Raw genomic sequence first — 26,828 nt, 5'->3', positions numbered from 1 at the left:
AAGATTAGGAACATTTTTCCCATAGTGAAGTTGATGTGTATTGCATGTTTTGTGAAAACAGAAAACAGAACAAACTCATGACAGAAAAATTTAATCCATTACACATGAAGGATAAAGCCTATGGGCCTGGTTTTTCTTTTTGTTTGGTTCTTTTTGTTTTGTTTTGTTTTGTTATTTTTTAGTTACCCCATTATAAAACCATTGACTCGTTTAGAGTAATATCAGATTTATACAGTATAAGTGATACTAGAATCAGGCTTTCTGAAATTATTAAATACCTGGAGGGGTTCACATAAACTTTGATCACCTTTTTAAAGGGAAAACATTACCCACTTGCCAGCACACAGGTATACAGGGAGACTTACAAGTAAAAGAGAGCCATCTGCAGACGATTGTCCTGGTTAATGGGAGTCATCAAGATTCCAAACCACCATTAATGGCCCACACTTTGCATAATTACAATAGGCCCTCAGAGTTATAGTTCATATTTCTAGTTTCAGATACATGAGTGGTACATTTATACAAATAGGATGACCACACTCAGTAGATTATAAGCTTTGTAATGATACCTTACAAGAGACCTTTTGCATGAAGCATATTCCAGTTACATTATATTTAACTCATTAGCATATTTTCATAAAATCATATAGAGTGCAACATCACACAATGGATTTGGCCTGATGTGAGGGGTTCTCTCCAGATGCTGTTTTTAAACCGGTCTCAGAAAATAGCTCACGAACAAGAGAAGCGGCTAATCAAACCTGAGAGTGACAAATGGTGAACACTTGGGTTTCTGGAATGGCAAAGAACCCTTACCATGGGCTTGGGTGCCATGAGGGTTCTCTAAGAGACGGGAAGCATCACCAAGTTAAGGGCTCCAGAGAAACTGGCCAATATTTTCAAACTTTAGGATGCCTGAATTTCAGCCCCTAAACCCACTTTTAAGCAACTAACTAAAAGTGACCTGATTTCCATAGGTGCTGAGCACTCAAAACGCCTAATGAAATCAACAGGAGCTGTGGGTGCTCAGCTCCTCTTCAAATCAGGCCACGTATAAGTTATTTGGGTGCCTAATTTAAGGCATCTCATTTTCAAAATGTAACCAAAGCCTATTTCATGCCGTTACAGGATGAGTTTTGCAAATAGCAGATACCACTGCCTAAAAATCCAACACAAACGGTGAATCAATGGGAATGATGTCATAAAAGGATGACATATCCCCTCTGGCTTGGGTAACAAATGAAGTAGCTGCCCATTGGTTCTCAGACAACCAATCAGAAAGTATGTTTTCTCTGTCTGCACTGAGGTTATAAAAGGCTGCAGGCTCAGACAGGGTCAGCATACTACTGTGGTGATTTCAAGAGGTGGCTTAGCCAAGCCACACTTTGTCAGGCCAGTCATAATCAGGCCAGACCAGGAAGAAATCAAAGAAGGCAAAATAAGAGAGAGAAAACCAAGTGAACAGAGCCAGGACCAGAAGGAAAGAGAGTCAGGCAAGCCAAGCAAAGAAAGACACAGGCAAGTGGAGCCAAGCAAGGAAACATCCACTGAAGCCAAGCAAGTCAAGAAAAAAGCTAGGCAGGCCAATTCCTGAGTAAAGACTCAGGTAAATCAAGCAGAGAAAACAAAAGAAAGCCAAGAAAGTCAAGCCAAGTGTTGCTGGAACACTAGAAGTCTGCCACATGTCTGAGACTGAGTCTGAGTCTGAGTCTGAGCACTCTGGTGAGACCTCAACCGCAAAAGACCCTAAGGCCAAAATCACCCGTTCTTTCCGGGCAGGGCTGCAGTTCTCTGTCAGTCGCACAGACAGATTGCTCCGCAAAGGACAATTTGCAGACCGTATTGGAGCTGGAGCCCCAGTATATATGGCCGCGGTGCTTCAATAAGTGACTCATGAGATTGTGGATATTGCTGGGGAAGTCGCTGCACGCAGCAAGAAGCGTCGGATTTCCCCCCGCACTTGCAGCTGGCCATTCACAGCGACTCAGAGCTCAAGAAACTGCTGGGAGGTGTCACCATCTCTCAGGGCGGAGTCCTGCACTTATATCAGCCTGTGGTTTTACCTTCCAAGAAGAGGAATGGCAGGAGAGCCATCAAGAGAAGGATTGCCCCTGCTCCTGTCCCTGTTAAGTGAGAACAGAGCAAAGGGGAGACTGCCACCCCAGATTTGGGAGAAATGACATTCACTTGATTGCAAGGCTCTTTTCAAATGCATCAGTCTGGTCTAATAAAAGCAGTTAAAATGCCTGGTCTTCTTTTGTGAATTAATTTCCTCTTTTACTATCCTACAATTTTAAGGGATCATTCAGTTGGTCAGGTAGCTGCATTGATAATATGGTATAAAAGCCTAGAAAGATAGAACTCAATCATTTCATTAAGAAATTTACATCAGAAATTGTCTAAATGGTGTCAAGTATCAGAGGGGTAGCCGTGTTAGTCTGGATCTGTAAAAAGCGACAAAGAGTCCTGTGGCACCTTATAGACCAACAGACGTCTTGGAGCATAAATGTCTAAATCGTGTAGATTCTGGGAGGTGATTTCTGTGTTTTTTTCAGGCATTTCCCCAATAGATTGAAGATTAGGAACATTTTTCCCATAGTGAAGTTGATGTGTATTGCATGTTTTGTGAAAACAGAAAACAGAACAAACTCATGACAGAAAAATTTAATCCATTACACATGAAGGATAAAGCCTATGGGCCTGGTTTTTCTTTTTGTTTGGTTCTTTTTGTTTTGTTTTGTTTTGTTATTTTTTAGTTACCCCATTATAAAACCATTGACTCGTTTAGAGTAATATCAGATTTATACAGTATAAGTGATACCAGAATCAGGCTTTCTGAAATTATTAAATACCTGGAGGGGTTCACATAAACTTTGATCACCTTTTTAAAGGGAAAAGATTACCCACTTGCCAGCACACAGGTATATAGGGAGACTTACAAGTAAAAGAGAGACATCTGCAGACGATTGTCCTTTTTAATGGGAGTCATCAAGATTCCAAACCACCATTAATGGCCCACACTTTGCATAATTACAATAGGCCCTCAGAGTTATAGTTCATATTTCTAGTTGCAGATACATGAGTGGTACATTTATACAAATAGGATGACCACAATCAGTAGATTATAAGCTTTGTAATGATACCTTACAAGAGACCTTCTGCATGAAGCATATTCCAGTTACATTATATTTAACTCATTAGCATATTTTCATAAAATCATATAGAGTGCAACATCACACAATGGATTTGGCCTGATGTGAGGGGTTCTCTCCAGATGCTGTTTTTAAACCGGTCTCAGAAAATAGCTCACGAACAAGAGAAGCGGCTAATCAAACCTGAGAGTGACAAATGGTGAACACTTAGGTTTCTGGAATGGCAAAGAACCCTTACCATGGGCTTGGGTGCCATGAGGGTTCTCTAAGAGACGGGAAGCATCACCAAGTTAAGGGCTCCAGAGAAACTGGCCAATATTTTCAAACTTTAGGATGCCTGAATTTCAGCCCCTAAACCCACTTTTAAGCAACTAACTAAAAGTGACCTGATTTCCATAGGTGATGAGCACTCAAAACGCCTAGTGAAATCAACAGGAGCTGTGGGTGCTCAGCTCCTCTTCAAATCAGGCCACGTATAAGTTATCTGGGTGCCTAATTTAAGGCATCTCATTTTCAAAATGTAACCAAAGCCTATTTCGTGCCGTTACAGGATGAGTTTTGCAAATAGCAGATACCAATGCCTAAAAATCCAACACAAACGGTGAATCAATGGGAATGATGTCATAAAAGGACGACATATCCCCTCTGGCTTGGGTAACAAATGAAGTAGCTGCCCATTGGTTCTCAGACAACCAATCAGAAAGTATGTTTTCTCTGTCTGCACTGAGGTTATGAAAGGCTGCAGGCTCAGACAGGGTCAGCATACTACTGTGGTGATTTCAAGAGGTGGCTTAGCCAAGCCACACTTTGTCAGGCCAGTCATAATCAGGCCAGACCAGGAAGAAATCAAAGAAGGCAAAATAAGAGAGAGAAAACCAAGTGAACAGAGCCAGGACCAGAAGGAAAGAGAGTCAGGCAAGCCAAGCAAAGAAAGACACAGGCAAGTGGAGCCAAGCAAGGAAACATCCACTGAAGCCAAGCAAGTCAAGAAAAAAGCTAGGCAGGCCAATTCCTGAGTAAAGACTCAGGTAAACCAAGCAGAGAAAACAAAAGAAAGCCAAGAAAGTCAAGCCAAGTGTTGCTGGAACACTAGAAGTCTGCCACATGTCTGAGACTGAGTCTGAGTCTGAGCACTCTGGTGAGACCTCAACCGCAAAAGACCCTAAGGCCAAAATCACCCGTTCTTTCCGGGCAGGGCTGCAGTTCTCTGTCAGTCGCACAGACAGATTGCTCCACAAAGGACAATTTGCAGACCGTATTGGAGCTGGAGCCCCAGTATATATGGCCGCGGTGCTTCAATAAGTGACTCATGAGATTGTGGATATTGCTGGGGAAGTCGCTGCACGCAGCAAGAAGCGTCGGATTTCCCCCCGCACTTGCAGCTGGCCATTCACAGCGACTCAGAGTTCAAGAAACGGCTGGGAGGTGTCACCATCTCTCAGGGCGGAGTCCTGCACTTAAATCAGCCTGTGGTTTTACCTTCCAAGAAGAGGAATGGCAGGAGAGCCATCAAGAGAAGGATTGCCCCTGCTCCTGTCCCTGTTAAGTGAGAACAGAGCAAAGGGGAGACTGCCACCCCAGATTTGGGAGAAATGACATTCACTTGATTGCAAGGCTCTTTTCAAATGCATCAGTCTGGTCTAATAAAAGCAGTTAAAATGCCTGGTCTTCTTTTGTGAATTAATTTCCTCTTTTACTATCCTACAATTTTAAGGGATCATTCAGTTGGTCAGGTAGCTGCATTGATAATATGGTATAAAAGCCTAGAAAGATAGAACTCAATCATTTCATTAAGAAATTTACATCAGAAATTGTCTAAATGGTGTCAAGTATCAGAGGGGTAGCCGTGTTAGTCTGGATCTGTAAAAAGCGACAAAGAGTCCTGTGGCACCTTATAGACCAACAGACGTCTTGGAGCATAAATGTCTAAATCGTGTAGATTCTGGGAGGTGATTTCTGTGTTTTTTTCAGGCATTTCCCCAATAGATTGAAGATTAGGAACATTTTTCCCATAGTGAAGTTGATGTGTATTGCATGTTTTGTGAAAACAGAAAACAGAACAAACTCATGACAGAAAAATTTAATCCATTACACATGAAGGATAAAGCCTATGGGCCTGGTTTTTCTTTTTGTTTGGTTCTTTTTGTTTTGTTTTGTTTTGTTATTTTTTAGTTACCCCATTATAAAACCATTGACTCGTTTAGAGTAATATCAGATTTATACAGTATAAGTGATACCAGAATCAGGCTTTCTGAAATTATTAAATACCTGGAGGGGTTCACATAAACTTTGATCACCTTTTTAAAGGGAAAACATTACCCACTTGCCAGCACACAGGTATATAGGGAGACTTACAAGTAAAAGAGAGCCATCTGCAGACGATTGTCCTGGTTAATGGGAGTCATCAAGATTCCAAACCACCATTAATGGCCCACACTTTGCATAATTACAATAGGCCCTCAGAGTTATAGTTCATATTTCTAGTTTCAGATACATGAGTGGTACATTTATACAAATAGGATGACCACACTCAGTAGATTATAAGCTTTGTAATGATACCTTACAAGAGACCTTCTGCATGAAGCATATGCCAGTTACATTATATTTAACTCATTAGCATATTTTCATAAAATCATATAGAGTGCAACATCACACAATGGATTTGGCCTGATGTGAGGGGTTCTCTCCAGATGCTGTTTTTAAACCGGTCTCAGAAAATAGCTCACGAACAAGAGAAGCGGCTAATCAAACCTGAGAGTGACAAATGGTGAACACTTGGGTTTCTGGAATGGCAAAGAACCCTTACCATGGGCTTGGGTGCCATGAGGGTTCTCTAAGAGACGGGAAGCATCACCAAGTTAAGGGCTCCAGAGAAACTGGCCAATATTTTCAAACTTTAGGATGCCTGAATTTCAGCCCCTAAACCCACTTTTAAGCAACTAACTAAAAGTGACCTGATTTCCACAGGTGATGAGCACTCAAAACGCCTAGTGAAATCAACAGGAGCTGTGGGTGCTCAGCTCCTCTTCAAATCAGGCCACGTATAAGTTATTTAGGTGCCTAATTTAAGGCATCTCATTTTCAAAATGTAACCAAAGCCTATTTCATGCCGTTACAGGATGAGTTTTGCTAATAGCAGATATCACTGACTAAAAATCCAACACAAACGGTGAATCAATGGGAATGATGTCATAAAAGGATGACATATCCCCTCTGGCTTGGGTAACAAATGAAGTAGCTGCCCATTGGTTCTCAGACAACCAATCAGAAAGTATGTTTTCTCTGTCTGCACTGAGGTTATGAAAGGCTGCAGGCTCAGACAGGGTCAGCATACTACTGTGGTGATTTCAAGAGGTGGCTTAGCCAAGCCACACTTTGTCAGGCCAGTCATAATCAGGCCAGACCAGGAAGAAATCAAAGAAGGCAAAATAAGAGAGAGAAAACCAAGTGAACAGAGCCAGGACCAGAAGGAAAGAGAGTCAGGCAAGCCAAGCAAAGAAAGACACAGGCAAGTGGAGCCAAGCAAGGAAACATCCACTGAAGCCAAGCAAGTCAAGAAAAAAGCTAGGCAGGCCAATTCCTGAGTAAAGACTCAGGTAAACCAAGCAGAGAAAACAAAAGAAAGCCAAGAAAGTCAAGCCAAGTGTTGCTGGAACACTAGAAGTCTGCCACATGTCTGAGACTGAGTCTGAGTCTGAGCACTCTGGTGAGACCTCAACCGCAAAAGACCCTAAGGCCAAAATCACCCGTTCTTTCCGGGCAGGGCTGCAGTTCTCTGTCAGTCGCACAGACAGATTGCTCCACAAAGGACAATTTGCAGACCGTATTGGAGCTGGAGCCCCAGTATATATGGCCGCGGTGCTTCAATAAGTGACTCATGAGATTGTGGATATTGCTGGGGAAGTCGCTGCACGCAGCAAGAAGCGTCGGATTTCCCCCCGCACTTGCAGCTGGCCATTCACAGCGACTCAGAGTTCAAGAAACGGCTGGGAGGTGTCACCATCTCTCAGGGCGGAGTCCTGCACTTAAATCAGCCTGTGGTTTTACCTTCCAAGAAGAGGAATGGCAGGAGAGCCATCAAGAGAAGGATTGCCCCTGCTCCTGTCCCTGTTAAGTGAGAACAGAGCAAAGGGGAGACTGCCACCCCAGATTTGGGAGAAATGACATTCACTTGATTGCAAGGCTCTTTTCAAATGCATCAGTCTGGTCTAATAAAAGCAGTTAAAATGCCTGGTCTTCTTTTGTGAATTAATTTCCTCTTTTACTATCCTACAATTTTAAGGGATCATTCAGTTGGTCAGGTAGCTGCATTGATAATATGGTATAAAAGCCTAGAAAGATAGAACTCAATCATTTCATTAAGAAATTTACATCAGAAATTGTCTAAATGGTGTCAAGTATCAGAGGGGTAGCCGTGTTAGTCTGGATCTGTAAAAAGCGACAAAGAGTCCTGTGGCACCTTATAGACCAACAGACGTCTTGGAGCATAAATGTCTAAATCGTGTAGATTCTGGGAGGTGATTTCTGTGTTTTTTTCAGGCATTTCCCCAATAGATTGAAGATTAGGAACATTTTTCCCATAGTGAAGTTGATGTGTATTGCATGTTTTGTGAAAACAGAAAACAGAACAAACTCATGACAGAAAAATTTAATCCATTACACATGAAGGATAAAGCCTATGGGCCTGGTTTTTCTTTTTGTTTGGTTCTTTTTGTTTTGTTTTGTTTTGTTATTTTTTAGTTACCCCATTATAAAACCATTGACTCGTTTAGAGTAATATCAGATTTATACAGTATAAGTGATACCAGAATCAGGCTTTCTGAAATTATTAAATACCTGGAGGGGTTCACATAAACTTTGATCACCTTTTTAAAGGGAAAACATTACCCACTTGCCAGCACACAGGTATATAGGGAGACTTACAAGTAAAAGAGAGCCATCTGCAGACGATTGTCCTGGTTAATGGGAGTCATCAAGATTCCAAACCACCATTAATGGCCCACACTTTGCATAATTACAATAGGCCCTCAGAGTTATAGTTCATATTTCTAGTTTCAGATACATGAGTGGTACATTTATACAAATAGGATGACCACACTCAGTAGATTATAAGCTTTGTAATGATACCTTACAAGAGACCTTCTGCATGAAGCATATGCCAGTTACATTATATTTAACTCATTAGCATATTTTCATAAAATCATATAGAGTGCAACATCACACAATGGATTTGGCCTGATGTGAGGGGTTCTCTCCAGATGCTGTTTTTAAACCGGTCTCAGAAAATAGCTCACGAACAAGAGAAGCGGCTAATCAAACCTGAGAGTGACAAATGGTGAACACTTGGGTTTCTGGAATGGCAAAGAACCCTTACCATGGGCTTGGGTGCCATGAGGGTTCTCTAAGAGACGGGAAGCATCACCAAGTTAAGGGCTCCAGAGAAACTGGCCAATATTTTCAAACTTTAGGATGCCTGAATTTCAGCCCCTAAACCCACTTTTAAGCAACTAACTAAAAGTGACCTGATTTCCACAGGTGATGAGCACTCAAAACGCCTAGTGAAATCAACAGGAGCTGTGGGTGCTCAGCTCCTCTTCAAATCAGGCCACGTATAAGTTATTTAGGTGCCTAATTTAAGGCATCTCATTTTCAAAATGTAACCAAAGCCTATTTCATGCCGTTACAGGATGAGTTTTGCTAATAGCAGATATCACTGACTAAAAATCCAACACAAACGGTGAATCAATGGGAATGATGTCATAAAAGGATGACATATCCCCTCTGGCTTGGGTAACAAATGAAGTAGCTGCCCATTGGTTCTCAGACAACCAATCAGAAAGTATGTTTTCTCTGTCTGCACTGAGGTTATGAAAGGCTGCAGGCTCAGACAGGGTCAGCATACTACTGTGGTGATTTCAAGAGGTGGCTTAGCCAAGCCACACTTTGTCAGGCCAGTCATAATCAGGCCAGACCAGGAAGAAATCAAAGAAGGCAAAATAAGAGAGAGAAAACCAAGTGAACAGAGCCAGGAACAGAAGGAAAGAGAGTCAGGCAAGCCAAGCAAAGAAAGACACAGGCAAGTGGAGCCAAGCAAGGAAACATCCACTGAAGCCAAGCAAGTCAAGAAAAAAGCTAGGCAGGCCAATTCCTGAGTAAAGACTCAGGTAAACCAAGCAGAGAAAACAAAAGAAAGCCAAGAAAGTCAAGCCAAGTGTTGCTGGAACACTAGAAGTCTGCCACATGTCTGAGACTGAGTCTGAGTCTGAGTCTGAGCACTCTGGTGAGACCTCAACCGCAAAAGACCCTAAGGCCAAAATCACCCGTTCTTCCCGGGCTGGGCTGCAGTTCTCTGTCAGTCGCACAGACAGATTGCTCCGCAAAGGACAATTTGCAGACCGTATTGGAGCTGGAGCCCCAGTATATATGGCCGCGGTGCTTCAATAAGTGACTCATGAGATTGTGGATATTGCTGGGGAAGTCGCTGCATGCAGCAAGAAGCGTCGGATTTCTCCACGGCACTTGCAGCTGGCCATTCACAGCGACTCAGAGCTCAAGAAACTGCTGGGAGGTGTCACCGTCTCTCAGGGCGGAGTCCTGCACTTAAATCAGCCTGTGGTTTTACCTTCCAAGAAGAGGAATGGCAGGAGAGCCATCAAGAGAAGGATTGCCCCTGCTCCTGTCCCTGTTAAGTGAGAACAGAGCAAAGGGGAGACTGCCACCCCAGATTTGGGAGAATTGACATTCACTTGATTGCAAGGCTCTTTTCAAATGCATCAGTCTGGTCTAATAAAAGCAGTTAAAATGCCTGGTCTTCTTTTGTGAATTAATTTCCTCTTTTACTATCCTACAATTTTAAGGGATCATTCAGTTGGTCAGGTAGCTGCATTGATAATATGGTATAAAAGCCTAGAAAGATAGAACTCAATCATTTCATTAAGAATTTTACATCAGAAATTGTCTAAATGGTGTCAAGTATCAGAGGGGTAGCCGTGTTAGTCTGGATCTGTAAAAAGCGACAAAGAGTCCTGTGGCACCTTATAGACCAACAGACGTATTGCAGCAGAAATGTCTAAATCATGTAGAGGGGTGGCGACAGGACTATAAAAATAAGAGACAGACACCCCAAGGCACCTCTCCTTCTCCCTCTCTGGCCATCGATTCACTGCACAAGAAGGAACAAAGGAAGCAGTCATTACACAGAAGAAGGGATCCTGACCTAAGAAGTTTGGCCGGTAAGACTGGTGAGAGCACGTGGTGTGAAAAACATAGCTTTCGATTTAACATAATTTGTTACATTATGATTTGAATAATTTGTGGAAGACAATTGTGATCTCAGGTATTTGTAAGTTTTGTCTTCTGTGTGTTTTGTTTACTATGAGGGGGTAACTCATACTTCAGTACATTAATGTTTGTATATTCCTTATTTGATCACATTTGAGCTTGTAATTTTTAAAGTTTCACAGTGCTTACAGTAACTTAAGGTGCCTGTTCACTGAAAGTTGTACGTTAATGTAGACATTTTTCTAAACAAATGTTAATTGACTATTAACACACAGTCAATTAAATTGAGATGGTAGTTCTCTCTTAAACAGGTCTGATTGACAATTACCTTTTGTGTGTAGGTTTCAAAATTAATAATCTAGATTTGTTGTATCAGTCTCTTGAAATACACTGCATTTTGTCATAGATTCAGACACCTTAAACCCTGAAGCTTTCTATTAAAATCTTTTAAAGGGTACAGTCAAAGTTGGTAGGCCCTTTAATTTATCTGCCTTGTTTACAAAGTCCATGTAATTTTTGTTGCCAAACAAATACTTTTTTTCTTTTACTTAAAAAAAGCTACCAATACAGTCCTGACTCAAGAACATCCCTACAATAACAAATAAGTGTACATACCCACTTGAGATAAAATATTCAGTAAAGAAATAGGCTTCATTTTTGAGTTTCCAAAGTTTCCTAATCAGGAGGACACTTGGAGGGAAGGTTGGGGAATGAAAACTGCCTTGATGTCTTCAATAAACAAAAACAAATTAGCTAGACTAAAAAGTCATGTTCATTCTCAACTGTCTAAAATGGGGAATAAAATAAATGCCAAACTACTCCAATATAGAGGTGCTCGCAGACCAATATACAGATATTTGTATTCACCAGCCAGCACCCTTTTCTGTGGCTAGACTATTGGGCGCTTCCAGACAGTACCCACTTCTGGAAATAAAGTTGTGATGCCACTACAAAGTTTGGCATGGGAATTGTGTGCTCCTCTTGTGGTGAGAAATGCAAAACATGTTTTTGTGAAAGCTAAGTCTGAAGATTTGTTCCTAACACATGTCTGTTGTAAGTAAAACTAGCTTCTTAGATAGCAGTAGATTTTTATCTGTCTTGAAATCATGCCAAATCAATGCATGTTTAAAAAGTCACTGCATTACTGAAAGTTTGAAAGGAGAAGCTTTTTTTTATTCTTCTAGGCAAATCCTGACCCAAACTGTTGTCTCGGTGTGTTTGGATTGAGTCTATACACCACAGAAAGGGACCTGAGAGAAGTGTTCTCCAAGTATGGCCCAATTGCTGATGTTTCCATTGTGTATGACCAGCAGTCTCGGCGTTCAAGAGGATTTGCATTTGTGTATTTTGAAAATGTTGATGATGCAAAGGAGGTAAGCTGGAATATATAACACTTCTAAAATTTTCAATTCCCAACTGTTAAAAACTTATTCCTGCATAACTAGTACATAGCCCTGTAAAATGTGTTTTTTAAACCTTTGTTTGAGACCGTGTAGAAAAGGAATTAAGGTACAGTATTCATTAATATTTGAAACTGCTATAAGGAAAATATGCACCTGGACAAAAACAAGAATAGCAATCTTGGAAGCATTGGCATTTGTTTTCTGTAGTCTATTAACGATTCTTCAAAATAACTGATGGGCTTATGAATGTATTTACTCGAACTGATTTGACCAAGTGGTTAAAAAGCAAGCTTCTGAAAGGAATGATTTAGTGATAACTATTTCAAATACCACAGGTTAAGATTTCAGTATGGTCAATTCAGCCCCTACATTAGTGAGAAATAAATAGTTCCACACAACTGGTTATGTGTTTGACCAAAGCTGCTTTTTCCTGCTGGTTGGTTGTTGCATTTCACTAGTATTGTTTATATGAATATAATTGTAAATTGCTTTGTGATTCTCTGGGATGAATGAAACACAATTTTAGTACTTAAATCAACTGAATGGAGGATTTTAATATGTAATCAGGCTTACAAACCAGTTAACTTTTAATTCTCCCCTGGGGTGCATTTGATTTTGGATGTAGGTCTTGACAAATGGGTAAATATATATGATAGTCTTAAAACAATATTTTAAAAGGTTTATATGGTTTTAGTTTTTATATTAGAGTAACTAATCAAATATGTGCCCAAAGCCACAATCATATTGTGTTTAAAATACACATTGAAACAAAATTTCAAATGTCAATAAATAAAAATGAACACCTTTTCAGAGCACTTGGAGACTAGAACCTGACCATGGCAGTTAGACTATTAATGTTGCCCATTCACAGCTGGAGGGGAAAGTAACTTACACATATCCCAGAAGACTAACTCTATTCATCATATAAGAGCTGTAAGCCATCTTGAGGAATTATTAGATCCTGTCCCTTGTTGGTATCTCAGAACAAAATAAAGGTGTGAGTTATGCTTTAAACAAAAATACAAGGTAAATCTCCAGTTGTACCAGAGTTACCCTCCTAAATACAAACTCAGTTTGAAGATGCGTGTACTGTTACCCCAAGCAAACCACTAGTACCCCCAGCACATTGGTTGTAATGGTCGCAACTGGCAAATGGATCCAGTATGAGCTTTGCTCCAATGAAACATGCATCAGGAAAATAACCCTTCAGAAGAAGTGGATGCTACCTATAGAGCCTCCAGACAAGCAGTAAAGAAGGCAAGAAACCTAGCTTTGGATACGCTGTATAATGAGATGTCATCCTTTTATGACATCATTCCCATTGATTCACCGTTTGTGTTGGATTTTTAGTCAGTGATATCTGCTATTAGCAAAACTCAGGGTGTAAAACTGTTTTAATTTCCTTTATTATTAACTTTTGTATATTATTAACTTTTGTTTAATCTTTGAAATTATCAAACAGTTCCTAGGCAAAGAGGAAGCTACCCATTTCCATCAGCAATTAATGAACTTTCCTAAGTAGAAATACAAGGGCAGCAGCCCAATTTATTTTGAACTCCAAAAGCATAGCAGTCTGGTCTAATTAACTTCCCTCCAAACAGCCACAAATTCAAATCCTTCCTTTTTCACTTTTGTTTATTAACAAACCCAGAGTAAGTGATTAATACCTGGGGGAGAAAAGAGCTGTGCATATCTTTCTATCAGTGTTATAAAGGGCAGACAATTCATGAGTTTACCCTGTATAAGCTTTATACAGCGTAAAACAGATTTATTTGGGGTTTGGATCCCACTGGGAACTGGGTGTCTGGGTGCTGGAGATAGGTAACCTGCTGAGTGGTTTTCAGTTAAAGCCTGGAGCTTTAGTGGTGTGGTTCACACCTGGGTCTGTGTTGCAGCAGGCATAGCGTGTCTGGCTCAACAAGGCAGGGTTCTGGAGTCCCAAGCTGGCAGGGAAAATGGGCTCAGAGGTAATTTCAGCGCATCAGGTGACAGTCCCAAGGGCGTCTCTGTGACCGAACCTGTCATAACCATGTGAGAAAGGATGCTGGGCTAGGTGGACCATTGGTTTGATCCAGTATGGTTATTCTTATATAGCATTTTATATGTTCAAAGCACAGTGCTTCCCATTGACCTCAATTGCAGCTGTGAGTGCTCAAAACTTCTGCAAATCAGGCTCCAGGGTCTCAAGTTGATATTCAGAAAATGAGGAACTGGCCTCTTCACTTTCCAACTTCTGCCACAAATGAGCCAGGAGTCATCAGCCTCATTCACTGCACAATCCTGATTCATTTCCAAAGCATAGTCCTTTCTGTGCACTGAATGAGACAAGGGCCCTGTAGGAAAAAATAGTATGTGATCGTGTAATTAAAGACTGTATCGTGATACATATATACACACACAAGGGGGCCAAATTAACATTGCTTAGGCAACCTTAATTCTGGTATTCCCTAAATTTAAGGTTGTAAAGTCAAGCACTCAAAATTCTTTTACAAATTTTATGTAATTTCCTAATGTTTTGGAAAAAATTAAAAAATTGAAAAAAACAAAATGTCATCATGTGGAATCATAATGACTCCCTCTGAAGGGTCACCAGCAGGGTTGACATCTTTAGATCCACATCCTCTGCCCGCTGAGATAGCAGAGTAGGCAGTATCAGTAGTATTAGCTTCTGTGTGGCTCAGCCACAAGAGGAGGATGGAGACACAGACTTTACCGATGGATTTCAGAGCAAATAATATACAAGAGACAGATCAAGAATGTGAGGCTCAGGACTCCTAGATTCAATTACGTTTTTTAGGGGAGTGCCCTAGTGTGTCAGACCATTCTGCCTCTGTCCACTTTAACCTCTCCCCGTCCCCTTCTCCTCATTTCCCTCTGTACCAAGCTTCTGCTCACTCCATTCCCTGTCAAACTCCTCCCTGCTCCTGCCTCCTCCCCAGATTCTACCTAAGTTCCCCCACCTCCTCGGCTCAGAATCTCCCCTCTCCATGGCTCTTGCCCTTCTATGCTATTCGATTCTATCTAAGTTCTTATATTGCCCTCATCACCACAGTATCTAAGCCCCTTCCAGTAGTCCATTAAACAACATGACTAACTTTAGTCACATGCGGTTCACCTTGTATGTCATTCTCTCCTCAGGGAGAGAATCACATGAGCAGTGGACTGTTTTAGTTTGGTAGCATTCTTTTATGTTTATTTTAAATGCACGTGTTGCTCTGTGTTTATGTTAGAGAAGGCAGGTCAAAAAGTGCACGCTGCACTCGGAGTGGAAGGTGATCAGGTTTATGATGTTCCTTAGTTCCCGTGGGAGTGCCTTTCACAGTCTCACACGAGCCCTCAAATAAGTTCTGTCTTCTGCCCAGCCAAATTTTACCTTTATGGTAGAAGAGTGTAATTGTCAACCCCGGTCTTCATTGTGGAGTGTTAGGTGATTTTTAAGATATCTCGGGCTCTGGTCCATTGAAAATAAGGACCAAGACCTTGAACTTGACTTATGGGAAGCCAGTATAGAAAGCAGAGGACAAATTTGATGTGTTCAGATGCCTGTGTTGCTGAGGAGACATGCTGCAGCATTCTGTACTAACTGGAGTTTCCTAAGGGCTCATGGTTTCATGCCCAGTCATATTGCATTGCTCTAGTCCAGATGGGAAGTGACAAAGGCATGTAAAATCAAGGCCAGGTTATCATCTGTCAGGATGGGATGGAGTCTCCTAGCCAAACCATAGATGGTAGACGGTGTTACTCGTGGCTGCTCTTACGTGAGAATTTAGCATCAGCAAGGAATCCAAGATCACTCCTAAACAACAGACTGATTTGATTAATTGTTGGTGTGTGCCTTCCACCAAAGGAGACTGCACCATGGCCACAAACTCTTCTGCCTACCAGCATCACCTCTGTCTTGCCTGGATTCAGCTTCAACCAGCTGTTCTTTCTCCATGAGTTGATCTCATCCAAACAGTGGGCCAATTGGTAGTGTTGGAGTCAGATATGGTGATGAATAGGTAGAGCAGTATGTTATACGCATATCAGTGGTGGCTGAGTCTATATCTTACCAGATCACTTTGTGGCTTCATGAAGACACTGAATAGGACTAGAGAGAGAATTGAGCCTGTGGAACCCCACAAGTAGAAGGGTCAGGTGGTGGAGATGCAGTTTCCCATCACTACTCTGGGTGTGTCCCTCCAGGAAGGACTCAAGACATTTTAGTTCATTTCCCTGGACCTCTGCCACGTCTCTCAGATGGGATAGAAGTATGGTCTGGTCAACGGTGCCAAACGCCAAAAGGTGTGGGAGGATGAGAATCCATGTCTGTTCTCAAACCATTGACAGGAGGAGATCATCCATCTAAAGCTTTTTCTATCCAATGTCCTGAATCCAGACTGTGCCAAGGGTAAGATTTTACCTTCAATTAGGCAAACTTGTAGTTGGCCTAGAAGTATCTTCTCTGAGCTTGCTCAGGAACACTGGATGGTAATTGACTAGAACCAATGTTTCCAGGGTGGGTTTCTTTCCCATTATTCCTATCCTTCCCCCTTGCCATCTTCTACCCCTATGCACCTCTCCCAGCTTCTACACCTAACCACCCCAGGCTCTTATCCTCCCACCCTGTACTCTCTCTCTTCCCCACCATTCCTCACCCCTCTGCATTCAGGTGAGGCTGTTCTTCCAACTCATCCATGCTGCATGGGCACCAGCAGTGGGAAAATTGAGACCACAGTAAAGACTGTCTCCCTGCTATCCATTCCTGTATCTGGTGTCACAACAGCCTCAGCAAAGAAACCCCTACTTAGCCTCTAACCCTGGACTGGGACGGCTCATTTGAGGTCCAGTCACAAGGTAGGAGCTGTGAGAAAATAAAGCATGCGCAGTGCAGAGGGAATCGTTGGAGAATTTATCTGCCAAATTCTATCAAGTCTTTACTGAGCATGTGCAAATTGAGATTTTTTTTCCCAGGGGACTTATAACTTGGCCAAATTTGGGTGAATTTTCACAAGGCCAGCAAAAAGCACATCCCTAGCACCAGTTCTGCCAACTTTCAAGTCCCTGCTCTAAAGCATGGGAGCACTACAATCTTTCAACAAAAGTTAAGATTTTTTTTTAACATGGGAAAAAATGTACCTTTTCCTAAATTAATTCTCAGAAATGGCTGACGTTTCTTGATATGTTTTTGCTAAAATGGTTCAGCCTAAGGCAGACACTTGGCATGGAAAATTTCAGCCAAAACAATTTAAGTTTGGCAAAGTTACAAGCAACTAAAACAGGGCCTTGTAATGGAACATGTTAAGCAAGCTTATAATAAGTAGGGTTTTTTAGTTAGTTGAGTGATACAATTTCTTCTTCAATTATCCATGAGGGCATAGGCGTGTGCACGGGGTGTGCCGGGTGTGCACTGGCACACTCTAATGCAGGGGTGAGCATTGGGCAAATGGCTCCCGGGGCAGCAAGCTGCCGGCCCCTCCCCTGCCTTCCCGGGCCAGCCCCGGCCTGCCACCTCCCCCCCCCCCCCCCCAGGTCTCGCCTGCCAACCCCCGCGGGTCTCCCCCCCGCCCGCCCCGGAGCGTCCCTGCCTGAAAGAAAGCGGCACCTCTCCTATGCCTGCTTCTTGTGCTGCACATTCCTGCTCAACGGCTGTCTGCTGCCCCAGGGTCCTAGTGCCCCCATCCCTGAATGGCAGGGCAGGCTGCCCTTACCCCCTAGCCCTGAGCCTCCCCAACGCCACAAACCCCTCAACCCCAGCCCCCATCCCCCCACACCCTAATCCTCTGCCCCAGCCCTGAGCCCCCTCCTGCATCATGAACCCCTCATCGAAGGCGCGCCGCTGCAGCGCTGCCCAGGGCCGCTTCTGTATGTGACTCGCTGGGCTCCGGGAGAGGTGGGAGGCGGGAGTAAGCAGCATGGTAAGCCCCTCTGAGCCGGGACCCCCCTGATCCCATCCCCCCCCACCCACAGCCCTGACCCCTAGCTCCGAGCTCAACCCCTCTGAGCCAGGCATCCCCCAACCCCATCCCCTGCTGCCGTGACCCCCAGCTCCGAGCCCAGCCCCTCTGAGCCGGGCACCCCCCGACCCCATCCCCCCACAGCCCTGACCCCCAGCTCCGAGCCCAGCCCCTCTGAGCCGGGCACCCCCTGACCTCATCCTCCCCACAGCCCTGACCCCTAGCTCTGAGCCCAGCCCCTGTGAGCCGGGCATCCCCCGACCCAGAGCCCAACTCCCCACCCAGCCCTGGGCAACAGGCAGCGACAGCCCATTGGCACCAACCATCACCATCACCCAGCGACAGCCCATTATGTAATTGCAAATGTATACATACCATTAAAGCATTTCATGTTTTTAAATAATGTATTTCGTGTATTTTCAAATTATTAAAACAATTTTTGAATGTATTTCACTGGTTATTTTTTACATTTCCAAATACATGTTACTATAGTATTGCAACTTTTTTTTATGGAAGGGCCCCCGAAATTGCTTTGCCCCAGGCCCCCTGAATCCTCTGGGCGGCCCTGCCGACAGGACCTGAGCTCCTCCTGCTCAGCCGCAGCTCACAACCCCGCCCCTTACCACGCAGCTCTGAGCGGGAGGAGCTCAAGCCCTGCTGGAGCCACCACGGCGCTGCAGTGCTGCCCAGGGCCGTTCCTGGATGTGGTGCGCTGAGGCGCCGGGGGAAGGCGGAGGTGAGCCTCCGACATTCTCGTGGGGGCCCCTGCGGGGCCCGGGGCCTGGGGCAAATTGCCCCACTTGCCCCCCCTCTGGGTGGTCCTGCATCCTCAGCCAGAACCCTCATCCCCCTGCACCCTAATCCTCTGCCCCAGCCCTGAGCCCCCTCCTGCATCATGAACCCCTCATTCTCAGCCCCACAGCCCTCACCCCTGCACCCCCTCCTATCCCCAAACTCCCTCCCAGAGCGTGCACCCCTTTCCCACGCACCCCCTCCTGCCCCCAAACTCCCTCCCAGAGCCTACACCCCCTCCCTCTGCACCCCCTCCCACTCCCAAATTCCCTCCCAGAGCCTGCACCCCTCACCCCCTCCTACGCTCCCACCCCCTGCCCCAGCCTGCACCCAGCACCCAAACTCCATCCCAGAGCCTGCACCCCAGATCCCCTCCCCCACCCAAACTCCAAACCAGAGCCTTAGGCAGGTGGGGGGTGGAGTTGTGGGGGGCGGGTTCTGGGCACCACCAAAATTTCTACAAACCTGCCACCCATGCGTGGGGCAGCATGTCTGGCTCTGCGCGGAACAAAACATGCTGCTAGGAGCCTCATGGTAAGGGGTCCGAGGCCGGTGGGGTTTGATAAGGGGTGGGGGCAGTCAGGGGACAGAAAGCAGGGTGGGTTGGATAGGGGGTGGAATCCCGGGGGGGTGGTTAGGGGTCGGGGGTCTCTGGAGGGGGCAGTCAGGGAGCGGGGGGGTTGGATGGGGCCTGGGAGTCCCGGGGTCTGTCAGGTGGCGGGGGATGGATAGGGATCAGGGCAGTCAGGGGGCAGGGAGCAAGGAGGTTCCGGGGGGGCAGTTAGGGTGGGGGGGTCTCTGGAGGGGGTGGTCAGGGGACAAGGAGCTGGGGGGGTTGGATGAGTCGGGAGTTCTGGTGCGGGGCTGTCAGGAGGCAGGAGTGTGGAGATGGGTTGGGGCGGGCAGGGAGCAGGGGGGGGGTTGTATGAGTTGGGAGTTCTGGGGGTCCTGTCAGGGGGTGGGGAGCGGTTGGATAGGCGTGGGAGTCCCAGGGGTCTGTCTGGGGGCAGGGGCGTGGATAAGGGTCGGGGCAGTCAGGGGACAAGGAGTAGGGAGGCTTAGATGGGGGTGGAGTCCTGGGGGGCAGTTAGGGGCAGGAGTCCCAGGAGGTGGTAGTCAGGGGACAAGGAGCAGGGGGGGTTGGGGCATCTGAGGCGGGCAGTCAGGGGGCGGGAAGTAGGAGGGAGTGGATGGGGGCGGGGCTAGGGCAGGGCGGGGCTCCCTGGGTGCACACCCTAATGAAATGTGCTGCGCACGCCTATGCATGAAGGAAAACATTGTGTGGTGCTTTAGTAAAAGTATGTATTTTAGAATTTTTAACATCCATTTTTCTCAGCTGGCCCGCTTGCAAATGTCTTAGAATACTTATCTCCTTATATTTACATTTTGAGCTTTTCTCATGATTTTTCACTTTTGTTCTTTGTTTCTAGGGTAGCACTAATTATCAGCAAAGGTTCTTGGCCATACAAGGATTTAATTCATATTGGTTAAGAGTTTAGGCAGGGAGGCCATGGGACATTTTGGATCATGGGGGTGGGGATAGATGCCAGAAGGAGTGGAGGGCAGGCTCAGACAGAGAAGAGCTAGAAGAGGGGCTAGAGGTGAGATCAAGAGTCAGAAAGGATGGAGTTAAGGGAGCAGCCAAATGCAAAAGAGTGCTGGTTTAAGCCGGTAGGGATTAGGGAATTACATCCCACAAAGGGGCAGGGTTTATCCTTATTCTATCACTGATCAAGATGGATGGGTACATAAACAGAGGGATCTGGCTATTGTAGGGTCAAACTCAGCAGTTTTTCTGAAAACAAAAAATGCTGCCAAATCAGCTTGTAGGAAACACTTTTTTTAAGTGGTTGTGAAAATGAACATTAGAAATACAGTAATACAGTTGGAACTACAGCAATTAGAGATGATGTTAATATCTTTCAAACTTCCTTGTGGTATGTTAGGACAAATATCTTCCAGATATGGCACACAGATTTATGAACTGATATTTAATATTTTTTTAGTCTGAAGTTTACATGATTACATTTAGTTTTACAAAAAAATAAATAGTAATGTTATGTTAGTCAATTTTTAAATCTATGTTTACCTTTAATATATTGACCATAAAACTTTCCCCCCTCTTAAATCTTTGTTGTTGTTGTTGTTATTTAGGAACACAAAAAGGTGTTTTGTTTTTAAAGTAAGTCTTGCTTGAAATACAGGGTTTCTAGAAGTAATTCATTTAGGTTGACCTCTCCTAAAATAGGTCTGAAGAAGAGTTCTGCAATAGTCTCGGCATTAACGGCTTTGAGGCTGGCGAGCAGCCCAAGAATCCAAGCAAATCTGCCTAGGTTTCTGTTGTACATCATTGAGCTAAATTCCATCAGAGTGCGCTGGGCTTCCTGCTGGAGGGTTTGCACATAGTGACGAAATCTTAGGCCAGGCAGTTCTGTAAAAACAGGAATAAAACAAGGAAAGCTTTTTTGAGTAAAACTAGTTTATGAAGTATCCTCTGTAATGGTTTGTATCCATCCCTCCAGCTAAGAGTATTTATTGTCTTTTTTAAAAAAATCTTGTTTTATTTATTCATTTTAGAAAGATGGGAAAACATGCTTAGGTAGCTTTAGTAAACATTGTGTAGTATTTAAAACCCAGTATAATGCAATCAGACAATTATATTAAAAGTGAAGTTTTAGGGGGGAAAAAAGACAATATTAGGGAAGTGACTTAGATTAAACAGACAGCGGCAGATTCTGTGCTGTACCTCTAAGACAGACAGCACAGAACTTATAGCCCATGGGAAGAGGTAGCTAAGGTGGGTTTACACCAGTGGTTCTCAACCAGGGGTACGTGTACCCCTGGGGGTACCCAGAGGTCTTCCAGGGGGCACATCAACTCATCTAGATACTTGCGTAGTTTTACAACAGGCTACATAAAAAGCACTAGTGAAGTCAGTACAAACTAAAATTTCATACAATGACTTGTTTATACTGCTCTATATACTATACACTGAAATGCAAGTACAATATTTATATTCCAGTTGATTTATTTTATAATTATATGGTAAAAATGAGAAAATACGCGATTTTTGTAATAGTCTGCTGTGGCACTTTTGCATTTTATGTCTGATTTTTAAGTAAGTTTCATTTCACTTAAAAACTACTTGGGGGTAAGCAAGACAAATCAAACTCCTGAAAAGGGTACAGTCATCTGTAAAGGCTGAGAACCACCGGTTTACACCATCTTTGTGTCTTCCCAGTCCTTAGCTGCTTCTGAGGCTGGAGAGGCCCCCAGCATAGCTTAGACAGCCCTGGGGGCCTGTCTAAGGGCTTGTCTACACAGTGGGGTTATTCACACTGTGGGGGTGGGGTTTCTAAAGCACACTAATGTGTTATGCATACATTGATCCTTGTAGCCCCTGTGTTTTAGAAGTCACACCGCTGTAGCATGTATAGACAAACCCTAAATTACAGCAGTCTTCCTGGGTTGCCCTGTGGGCCACAGTGCTGCCCAGAATCAGCAACTCTGCATGCTGTGACCCACCCCCAACATACCCGTCCTGTCCCCAGCCCCACCCGAGCTCACTCCCTATGCCAGAGGTTGCAAGGGGGTTCTCAAAAGGCAGCTTTATAGCTGTTTAACTGCAGTGCCTGCACTGGGGTATTCTCCCACAGTAAGCCAAGGGGCTTTTAACACCCTTTTATGTCTCTCTGGCCCTTTTACTGCTGTAAGGGGGCCGGAACCAAGGGTGAGGATCTCATCCATGCTACTTTAATATAATCACTTGGATCCTGATCTTTCTCTTAACTATTCCAGTATAAGACCCCGATCCAACAAAGCACTTGGGCACATGCTTAACTTTAAGATATCAAGAGCTTTATTTACTCAGAATGGATTCTTCCCCTGAAACTTGCTACATTTTCTCATTTGTTCCCTCTTTTTATATGTAACAAACCAATGTTTTCACGTTATAAATATTAATACAAAGAAATCACTTGGCTTGAGATCGTGTGCAATAAGATTCACTGATGTATAAGTGTCTCCAGCCAAGTTATAAACCGCTGAAAAATGACATTTATAAGAGAACCCCTGACATGGTCCTAACATTAGCATCGCAGATGGCACTGATGTAATAACAATGCTATTTTCACTATTTCAGTCTCATCACTGTGTTTGTTTCTCAGTGCACTGTCAGAAGTAATTGAGAGCAATTTAGCTTCACTGTTCACATATGTGGGGCATTTTCCAACCACTCCTTTGGATTTGGGCCATAATTTACATAGTAGCCTAGCCTCTCTCCACATCCCAGAGGAAGCCTTGAGGATTTTCTTAACCCTCTTTCCCCCCCACATTTTCTCCTGGCAAAGGCTGTATATCCAAGACATTAACCTCCTTACTAGGGATATCTTAAGTGACTGGTATTCCCTTTGGAGTCAACACAGCCGTGCCGTTTATTGGAGGGATTGTTATTGAGTGATATGAGGCTTTTTCCTTTCCACAAGGGGCAGAGCATGCTGTCTGAGCCCAATCCACAGACTGCGATTGGCCCTGAGAGTGACAAATAAGTACCAACTCTGAGTATTCTGTCTGGCAATGCAGAACATTGCTACTGAGTCACTCAGCCTTGCCTTTCCAGGCTTTAAACTCTCCTGCACGCTCTTAAGACTCCGCATCACAGCCATCATCCTTCCAGCCAAGGAGGGGATTAACTTCAAAGCCTGACAAACTCTGCTCCTTAATCAGCTAGAGAAGTTGCTGTGCAGCAACATGAGGCATTCTGGTAGGTTCTAGAAACACTAAGCACCCGGCCTGGACATCACCCAACCCTGCCTCCACCCCCAAAAACCCCCTCATGGGTAGTAAGCACTATGGATGGTAGGAATTGTTCAAAACTCACAGCTCAGACTTGCAGAGCATTAAGTTTGGACCAAGCATCAAGCACTGAAGCAGAGGCAGAGATGCAAAAGGTGGCTGAACTTATGTACTGAATACCTTTTGGCAAGTGGAATTTTCTTGAGAACTACTGATATAATAATGAGAGCTACACAAATGAATCTGCACTGAAATAGGTAAGGGGAAGGAGGAACAGCCTAGTAGGCTGAGCACAGGAATATGAGCCATGGGCTCCTAAATTCTAATTTTAGCCTTGAGTGAGTCACTTAATGTCTCTGCCTCAGTTTCCCCAATAGAATATTTTCTTCAGAGGGGCAAAGTGTGTTAACTAATTAAAGTTTGTAAACCACAGTATGATTTTGCACTCCCATAATGTGGATTTATTTTCAGAAGTTCAGTAACTAAAAATTATTCACAGTAAAGCAAGCAAAAATCCCACTGGTTCAAATTTTCTTATGTAGATGCAATCCCAGGATACACAAGACAATATAAGATGCCCTAAAGGGCCTTAACAATGAAAACCACATCTCGAATTCCACTTGAAAACACATGTGAAGCCAGTGCTGCTTCTAAAACATACTTTTACAATGCTTCTTGCAAGAAATGTCACTAAATGGACAGACATTTTGCTGTAGCTGACATGTTCAAGTGTTCTTCTGGGGGCAGCCCCAAATAGAGCACATTGTGGATGGTTGTGTCGTGAATGGTAATTATTGATGGAGTCAAGGCCCTGATCCGTAGCTCATTGGAGTGAACAGGAGTCATTCCTTTTACTTCAGGGGACTTAGGATCAGGCCCCTCCTGACTCATTCATTCTGTGGTGCTGAAGTAGCCAACCCCCTTCGCAAAGGATAAGCTTTACTTGTCTCTCTCCCTAACCATGAGGAGTGAGAAGGTCATAACTTTAAGTTTTCTTAGTGTTTGTTATACAGGGACCCAGCTGTGAAAACAGTGATGTAGAAAATGCTAAATTCAAACTGCAACATATTAAAAAAAAAAAAAAAAAAAAAAAAAACACTATACAACTTGCAACACAATGAATCCCATAGGTGCCTTACTCACAATGCTCAGATCCCGCAGCTTATGTATGATGTCTGATTTGTTGATGTGCTCTCAACAATAAATATTTTACATTGTTTGCAATGTTGTAGCCATGTTGGTCCCAAGATCTGAGAGACACAAGGTGGGTGAGGTAACATCTTTTATTAGACCAACTTCTGTTGGTGAGAGACAACTTTTCTCCAGGCCTGACAAAGATCTCTGTGGAGCTCGAAAGCTTGCCTCTTTTGTTGAGTCTGAACTTTTGATGAGCTTAAACTTAACCCAGACTTCATGTCTCTGTCTGAAACTTTTAATCAAAGCTCTGACCTGCGAACTACTCATGACACCCCCCCTCCCCTTAAGTAGCCATCTCCCCTTTTGTCTTTTTAAGTTTACATTTTAACCTGTTTTATCCTGTAGAATCTTGATTGATTATGCATGACCATTATGATCTGTTAATCACTTTGTTTACTTCTGTGTATAAATATTAATGCTCACCCCTAATAAACTTGCCACACTTACTCCGAAGCCTTTTAAGCTAAGGATAGTGTAAGCCCGTTGATCAACGAATTGGTGTCTGGTCTCTGACAGATTGTGAGCCCCATACCAACTCCGCACGAACTCGGGTGCTGGAAAGGTGAGTAAGGACTTGCTTTTTACCTAACACTTTCATCAACTGATGTTGGTCCAATAAAAGATATTACCTCACCTACCTTGTCTCTTAATAAATATTTTGGGTATTTAGGAAATCCTGTTACAATATGTCTAATATTAAATTGTATACATGTATCCCTCCCACATATTTAATGCAGCTATATTATCTCTGTCCATAAGTCTGGAAATCAAAGTTTTAAGTGACACAATAAGTTTATATGACCTAATAATTTCTTAATAAAGGGCTTTTTTAAAGCCATTTGTTTTTACAAAGGGCAACAGGGTGAGCATATATAAACCTAGATATCACTCAAAGTAAATTCAGAATAAAAGTAATTACATTGCTGAATGCTGATTTTGAACGTGGTTAGCTAGGATGACAGAAATCAGGTTAAAAATCCGAACATCTGTTTGCAGATAGATTTTAAAATATTTTAGACACACACTTAGCTGTGCATTTGTCTACAAATATTGCCATGGAACTTACCAGGGTTAAAGAGAATAATTCCTTTCAGATAGGCATATTCTTTTGCACATATGTCCGAATTCCAGAACTTCTCCAGGAAATTCTTCATCTTCTGAACGTCTGCTAATGAAGCTCCCAGGGAGGAGTTCTCCACTTTGTCACTATCTGTCAGAGACTGATTGAGAAGGATTTTTTTCAACAAACTAGGGACTGAAATCTCTTTCAGTTCAAAATTCACCCACTCCTGTGCCAGGCCCAAGACAAAGAGAGGGGCCCAGCACTGTTGTACTAGAAGTGCCTGATCCTCCTGGGGCAAATGATAAAAAGAAGGCAAGTTTCTTATAAAAGTTATAGTCTTTAAGAGCACTTCAGAAGCTCTCATGCAGGTCACTTCTGGAGTTCTGAGGACAACTTTCCTGTTGCCCTCGCAGGGACAGCCAGCACTTGATATCGAGTAGCAAGGATGGTAGTACTGGGGATGCCATCTGGTCTCATCCTGCTCTTCTTTGTTAAGGATCTGGTAAAGGATGCTCTGTGGATGACTTGTCTCACACTGGCATTTTCTAGACTTCTCAGGTGAGGCCTGACTAGCCATGCCCACTGCCTTGAGGGTTTCCTGAGCAGTGCACTCGCTGCGTCAGGATATTATATGCAGAACTATGCAGCTGTAGTGCAAGAGTCTTTCTGCCAAACAGCTAGGCATTGTGTGCTTTTTATACACTTAGCTGAACTGAAATGTGACCCAGAGCTGTAAAGCTACCTTGAACTTTATTTGCTCCAGTGTGTTTTTATTCACAGCCAAACAAGGCGTGGCTTAACCAATCCCACTCTCTTGCATGACTGAAATTATCTGAATGAGAGAGCCAGGGCTGGTTGACTGAGGAACACAACAATAGAAGAGGTATTCTTTGCTGTCAGGCATCATTGCAATTTTGTAGTGACTGTCCCCATGCCATGACACCAAGGACTCTAATGCTGTCAATCGTAGTGATATTTTTACAATTGCAGGCTATGCATCATATATAGCTTGCCCTTGAGGGGAAAGTCAACAGAAAAATATGCTAACTGCAGAAACAAGCTACTTGTATTTTTATAGATACACTGACCTTGTTCATGTCCATGGCAAAACAAGATGCAGAAATGTATTTATACATATTAATGCTATTGATTGATCTCAGTGAATCAAAATTTTGTTTTCTGTAAATTTGAAACATGAGGGAATATATTT

At 43.5% G+C, this 26,828-nt stretch overlaps 1 protein-coding gene across 1 annotated transcript; it reads right to left on the bottom strand.

Annotated features, from left to right (window-relative positions):
- Nucleotides 1-20,741: 20,741 nt before the first annotated feature.
- Nucleotides 20,742-26,195, bottom strand: LOC135876891 (nuclear receptor subfamily 0 group B member 2-like). Its single transcript, XM_065402265.1, has 2 exons — nucleotides 25,622-26,195; nucleotides 20,742-20,995 (listed from the first exon to the last, which is right to left on the bottom strand). The coding sequence occupies exons 1-2, from the start codon at nucleotides 26,193-26,195 to the stop codon at nucleotides 20,742-20,744; spliced, it is 828 nt and encodes a 275-aa protein (XP_065258337.1).
- Nucleotides 26,196-26,828: the final 633 nt, after the last annotated feature.

Source organism: Emys orbicularis, chromosome 3 (genome assembly GCF_028017835.1).
Source record: "Emys orbicularis isolate rEmyOrb1 chromosome 3, rEmyOrb1.hap1, whole genome shotgun sequence".
Taxonomy (NCBI): domain Eukaryota; kingdom Metazoa; phylum Chordata; order Testudines; family Emydidae; genus Emys; species Emys orbicularis.
The sequence above is the reverse complement of the archived record's forward strand: the minus strand, read 5'-3'. Positions and strand labels throughout refer to the sequence as shown.

Excerpts from the sequence above, each read along its gene's own strand:
- LOC135876891 (XM_065402265.1), bottom strand. The coding sequence starts at position 26,195 with ATGGCTAGTCAGGCCTCACCTGAGAAGTCTAGAAAATGCCAGTGTGAG. Across the intron at positions 20,996-25,621 it reads AATTATTCTCTTTAACCCTG|AACTGCCTGGCCTAAGATTT; the intron begins GTAAGTTCCATG and ends CTGTTTTTACAG.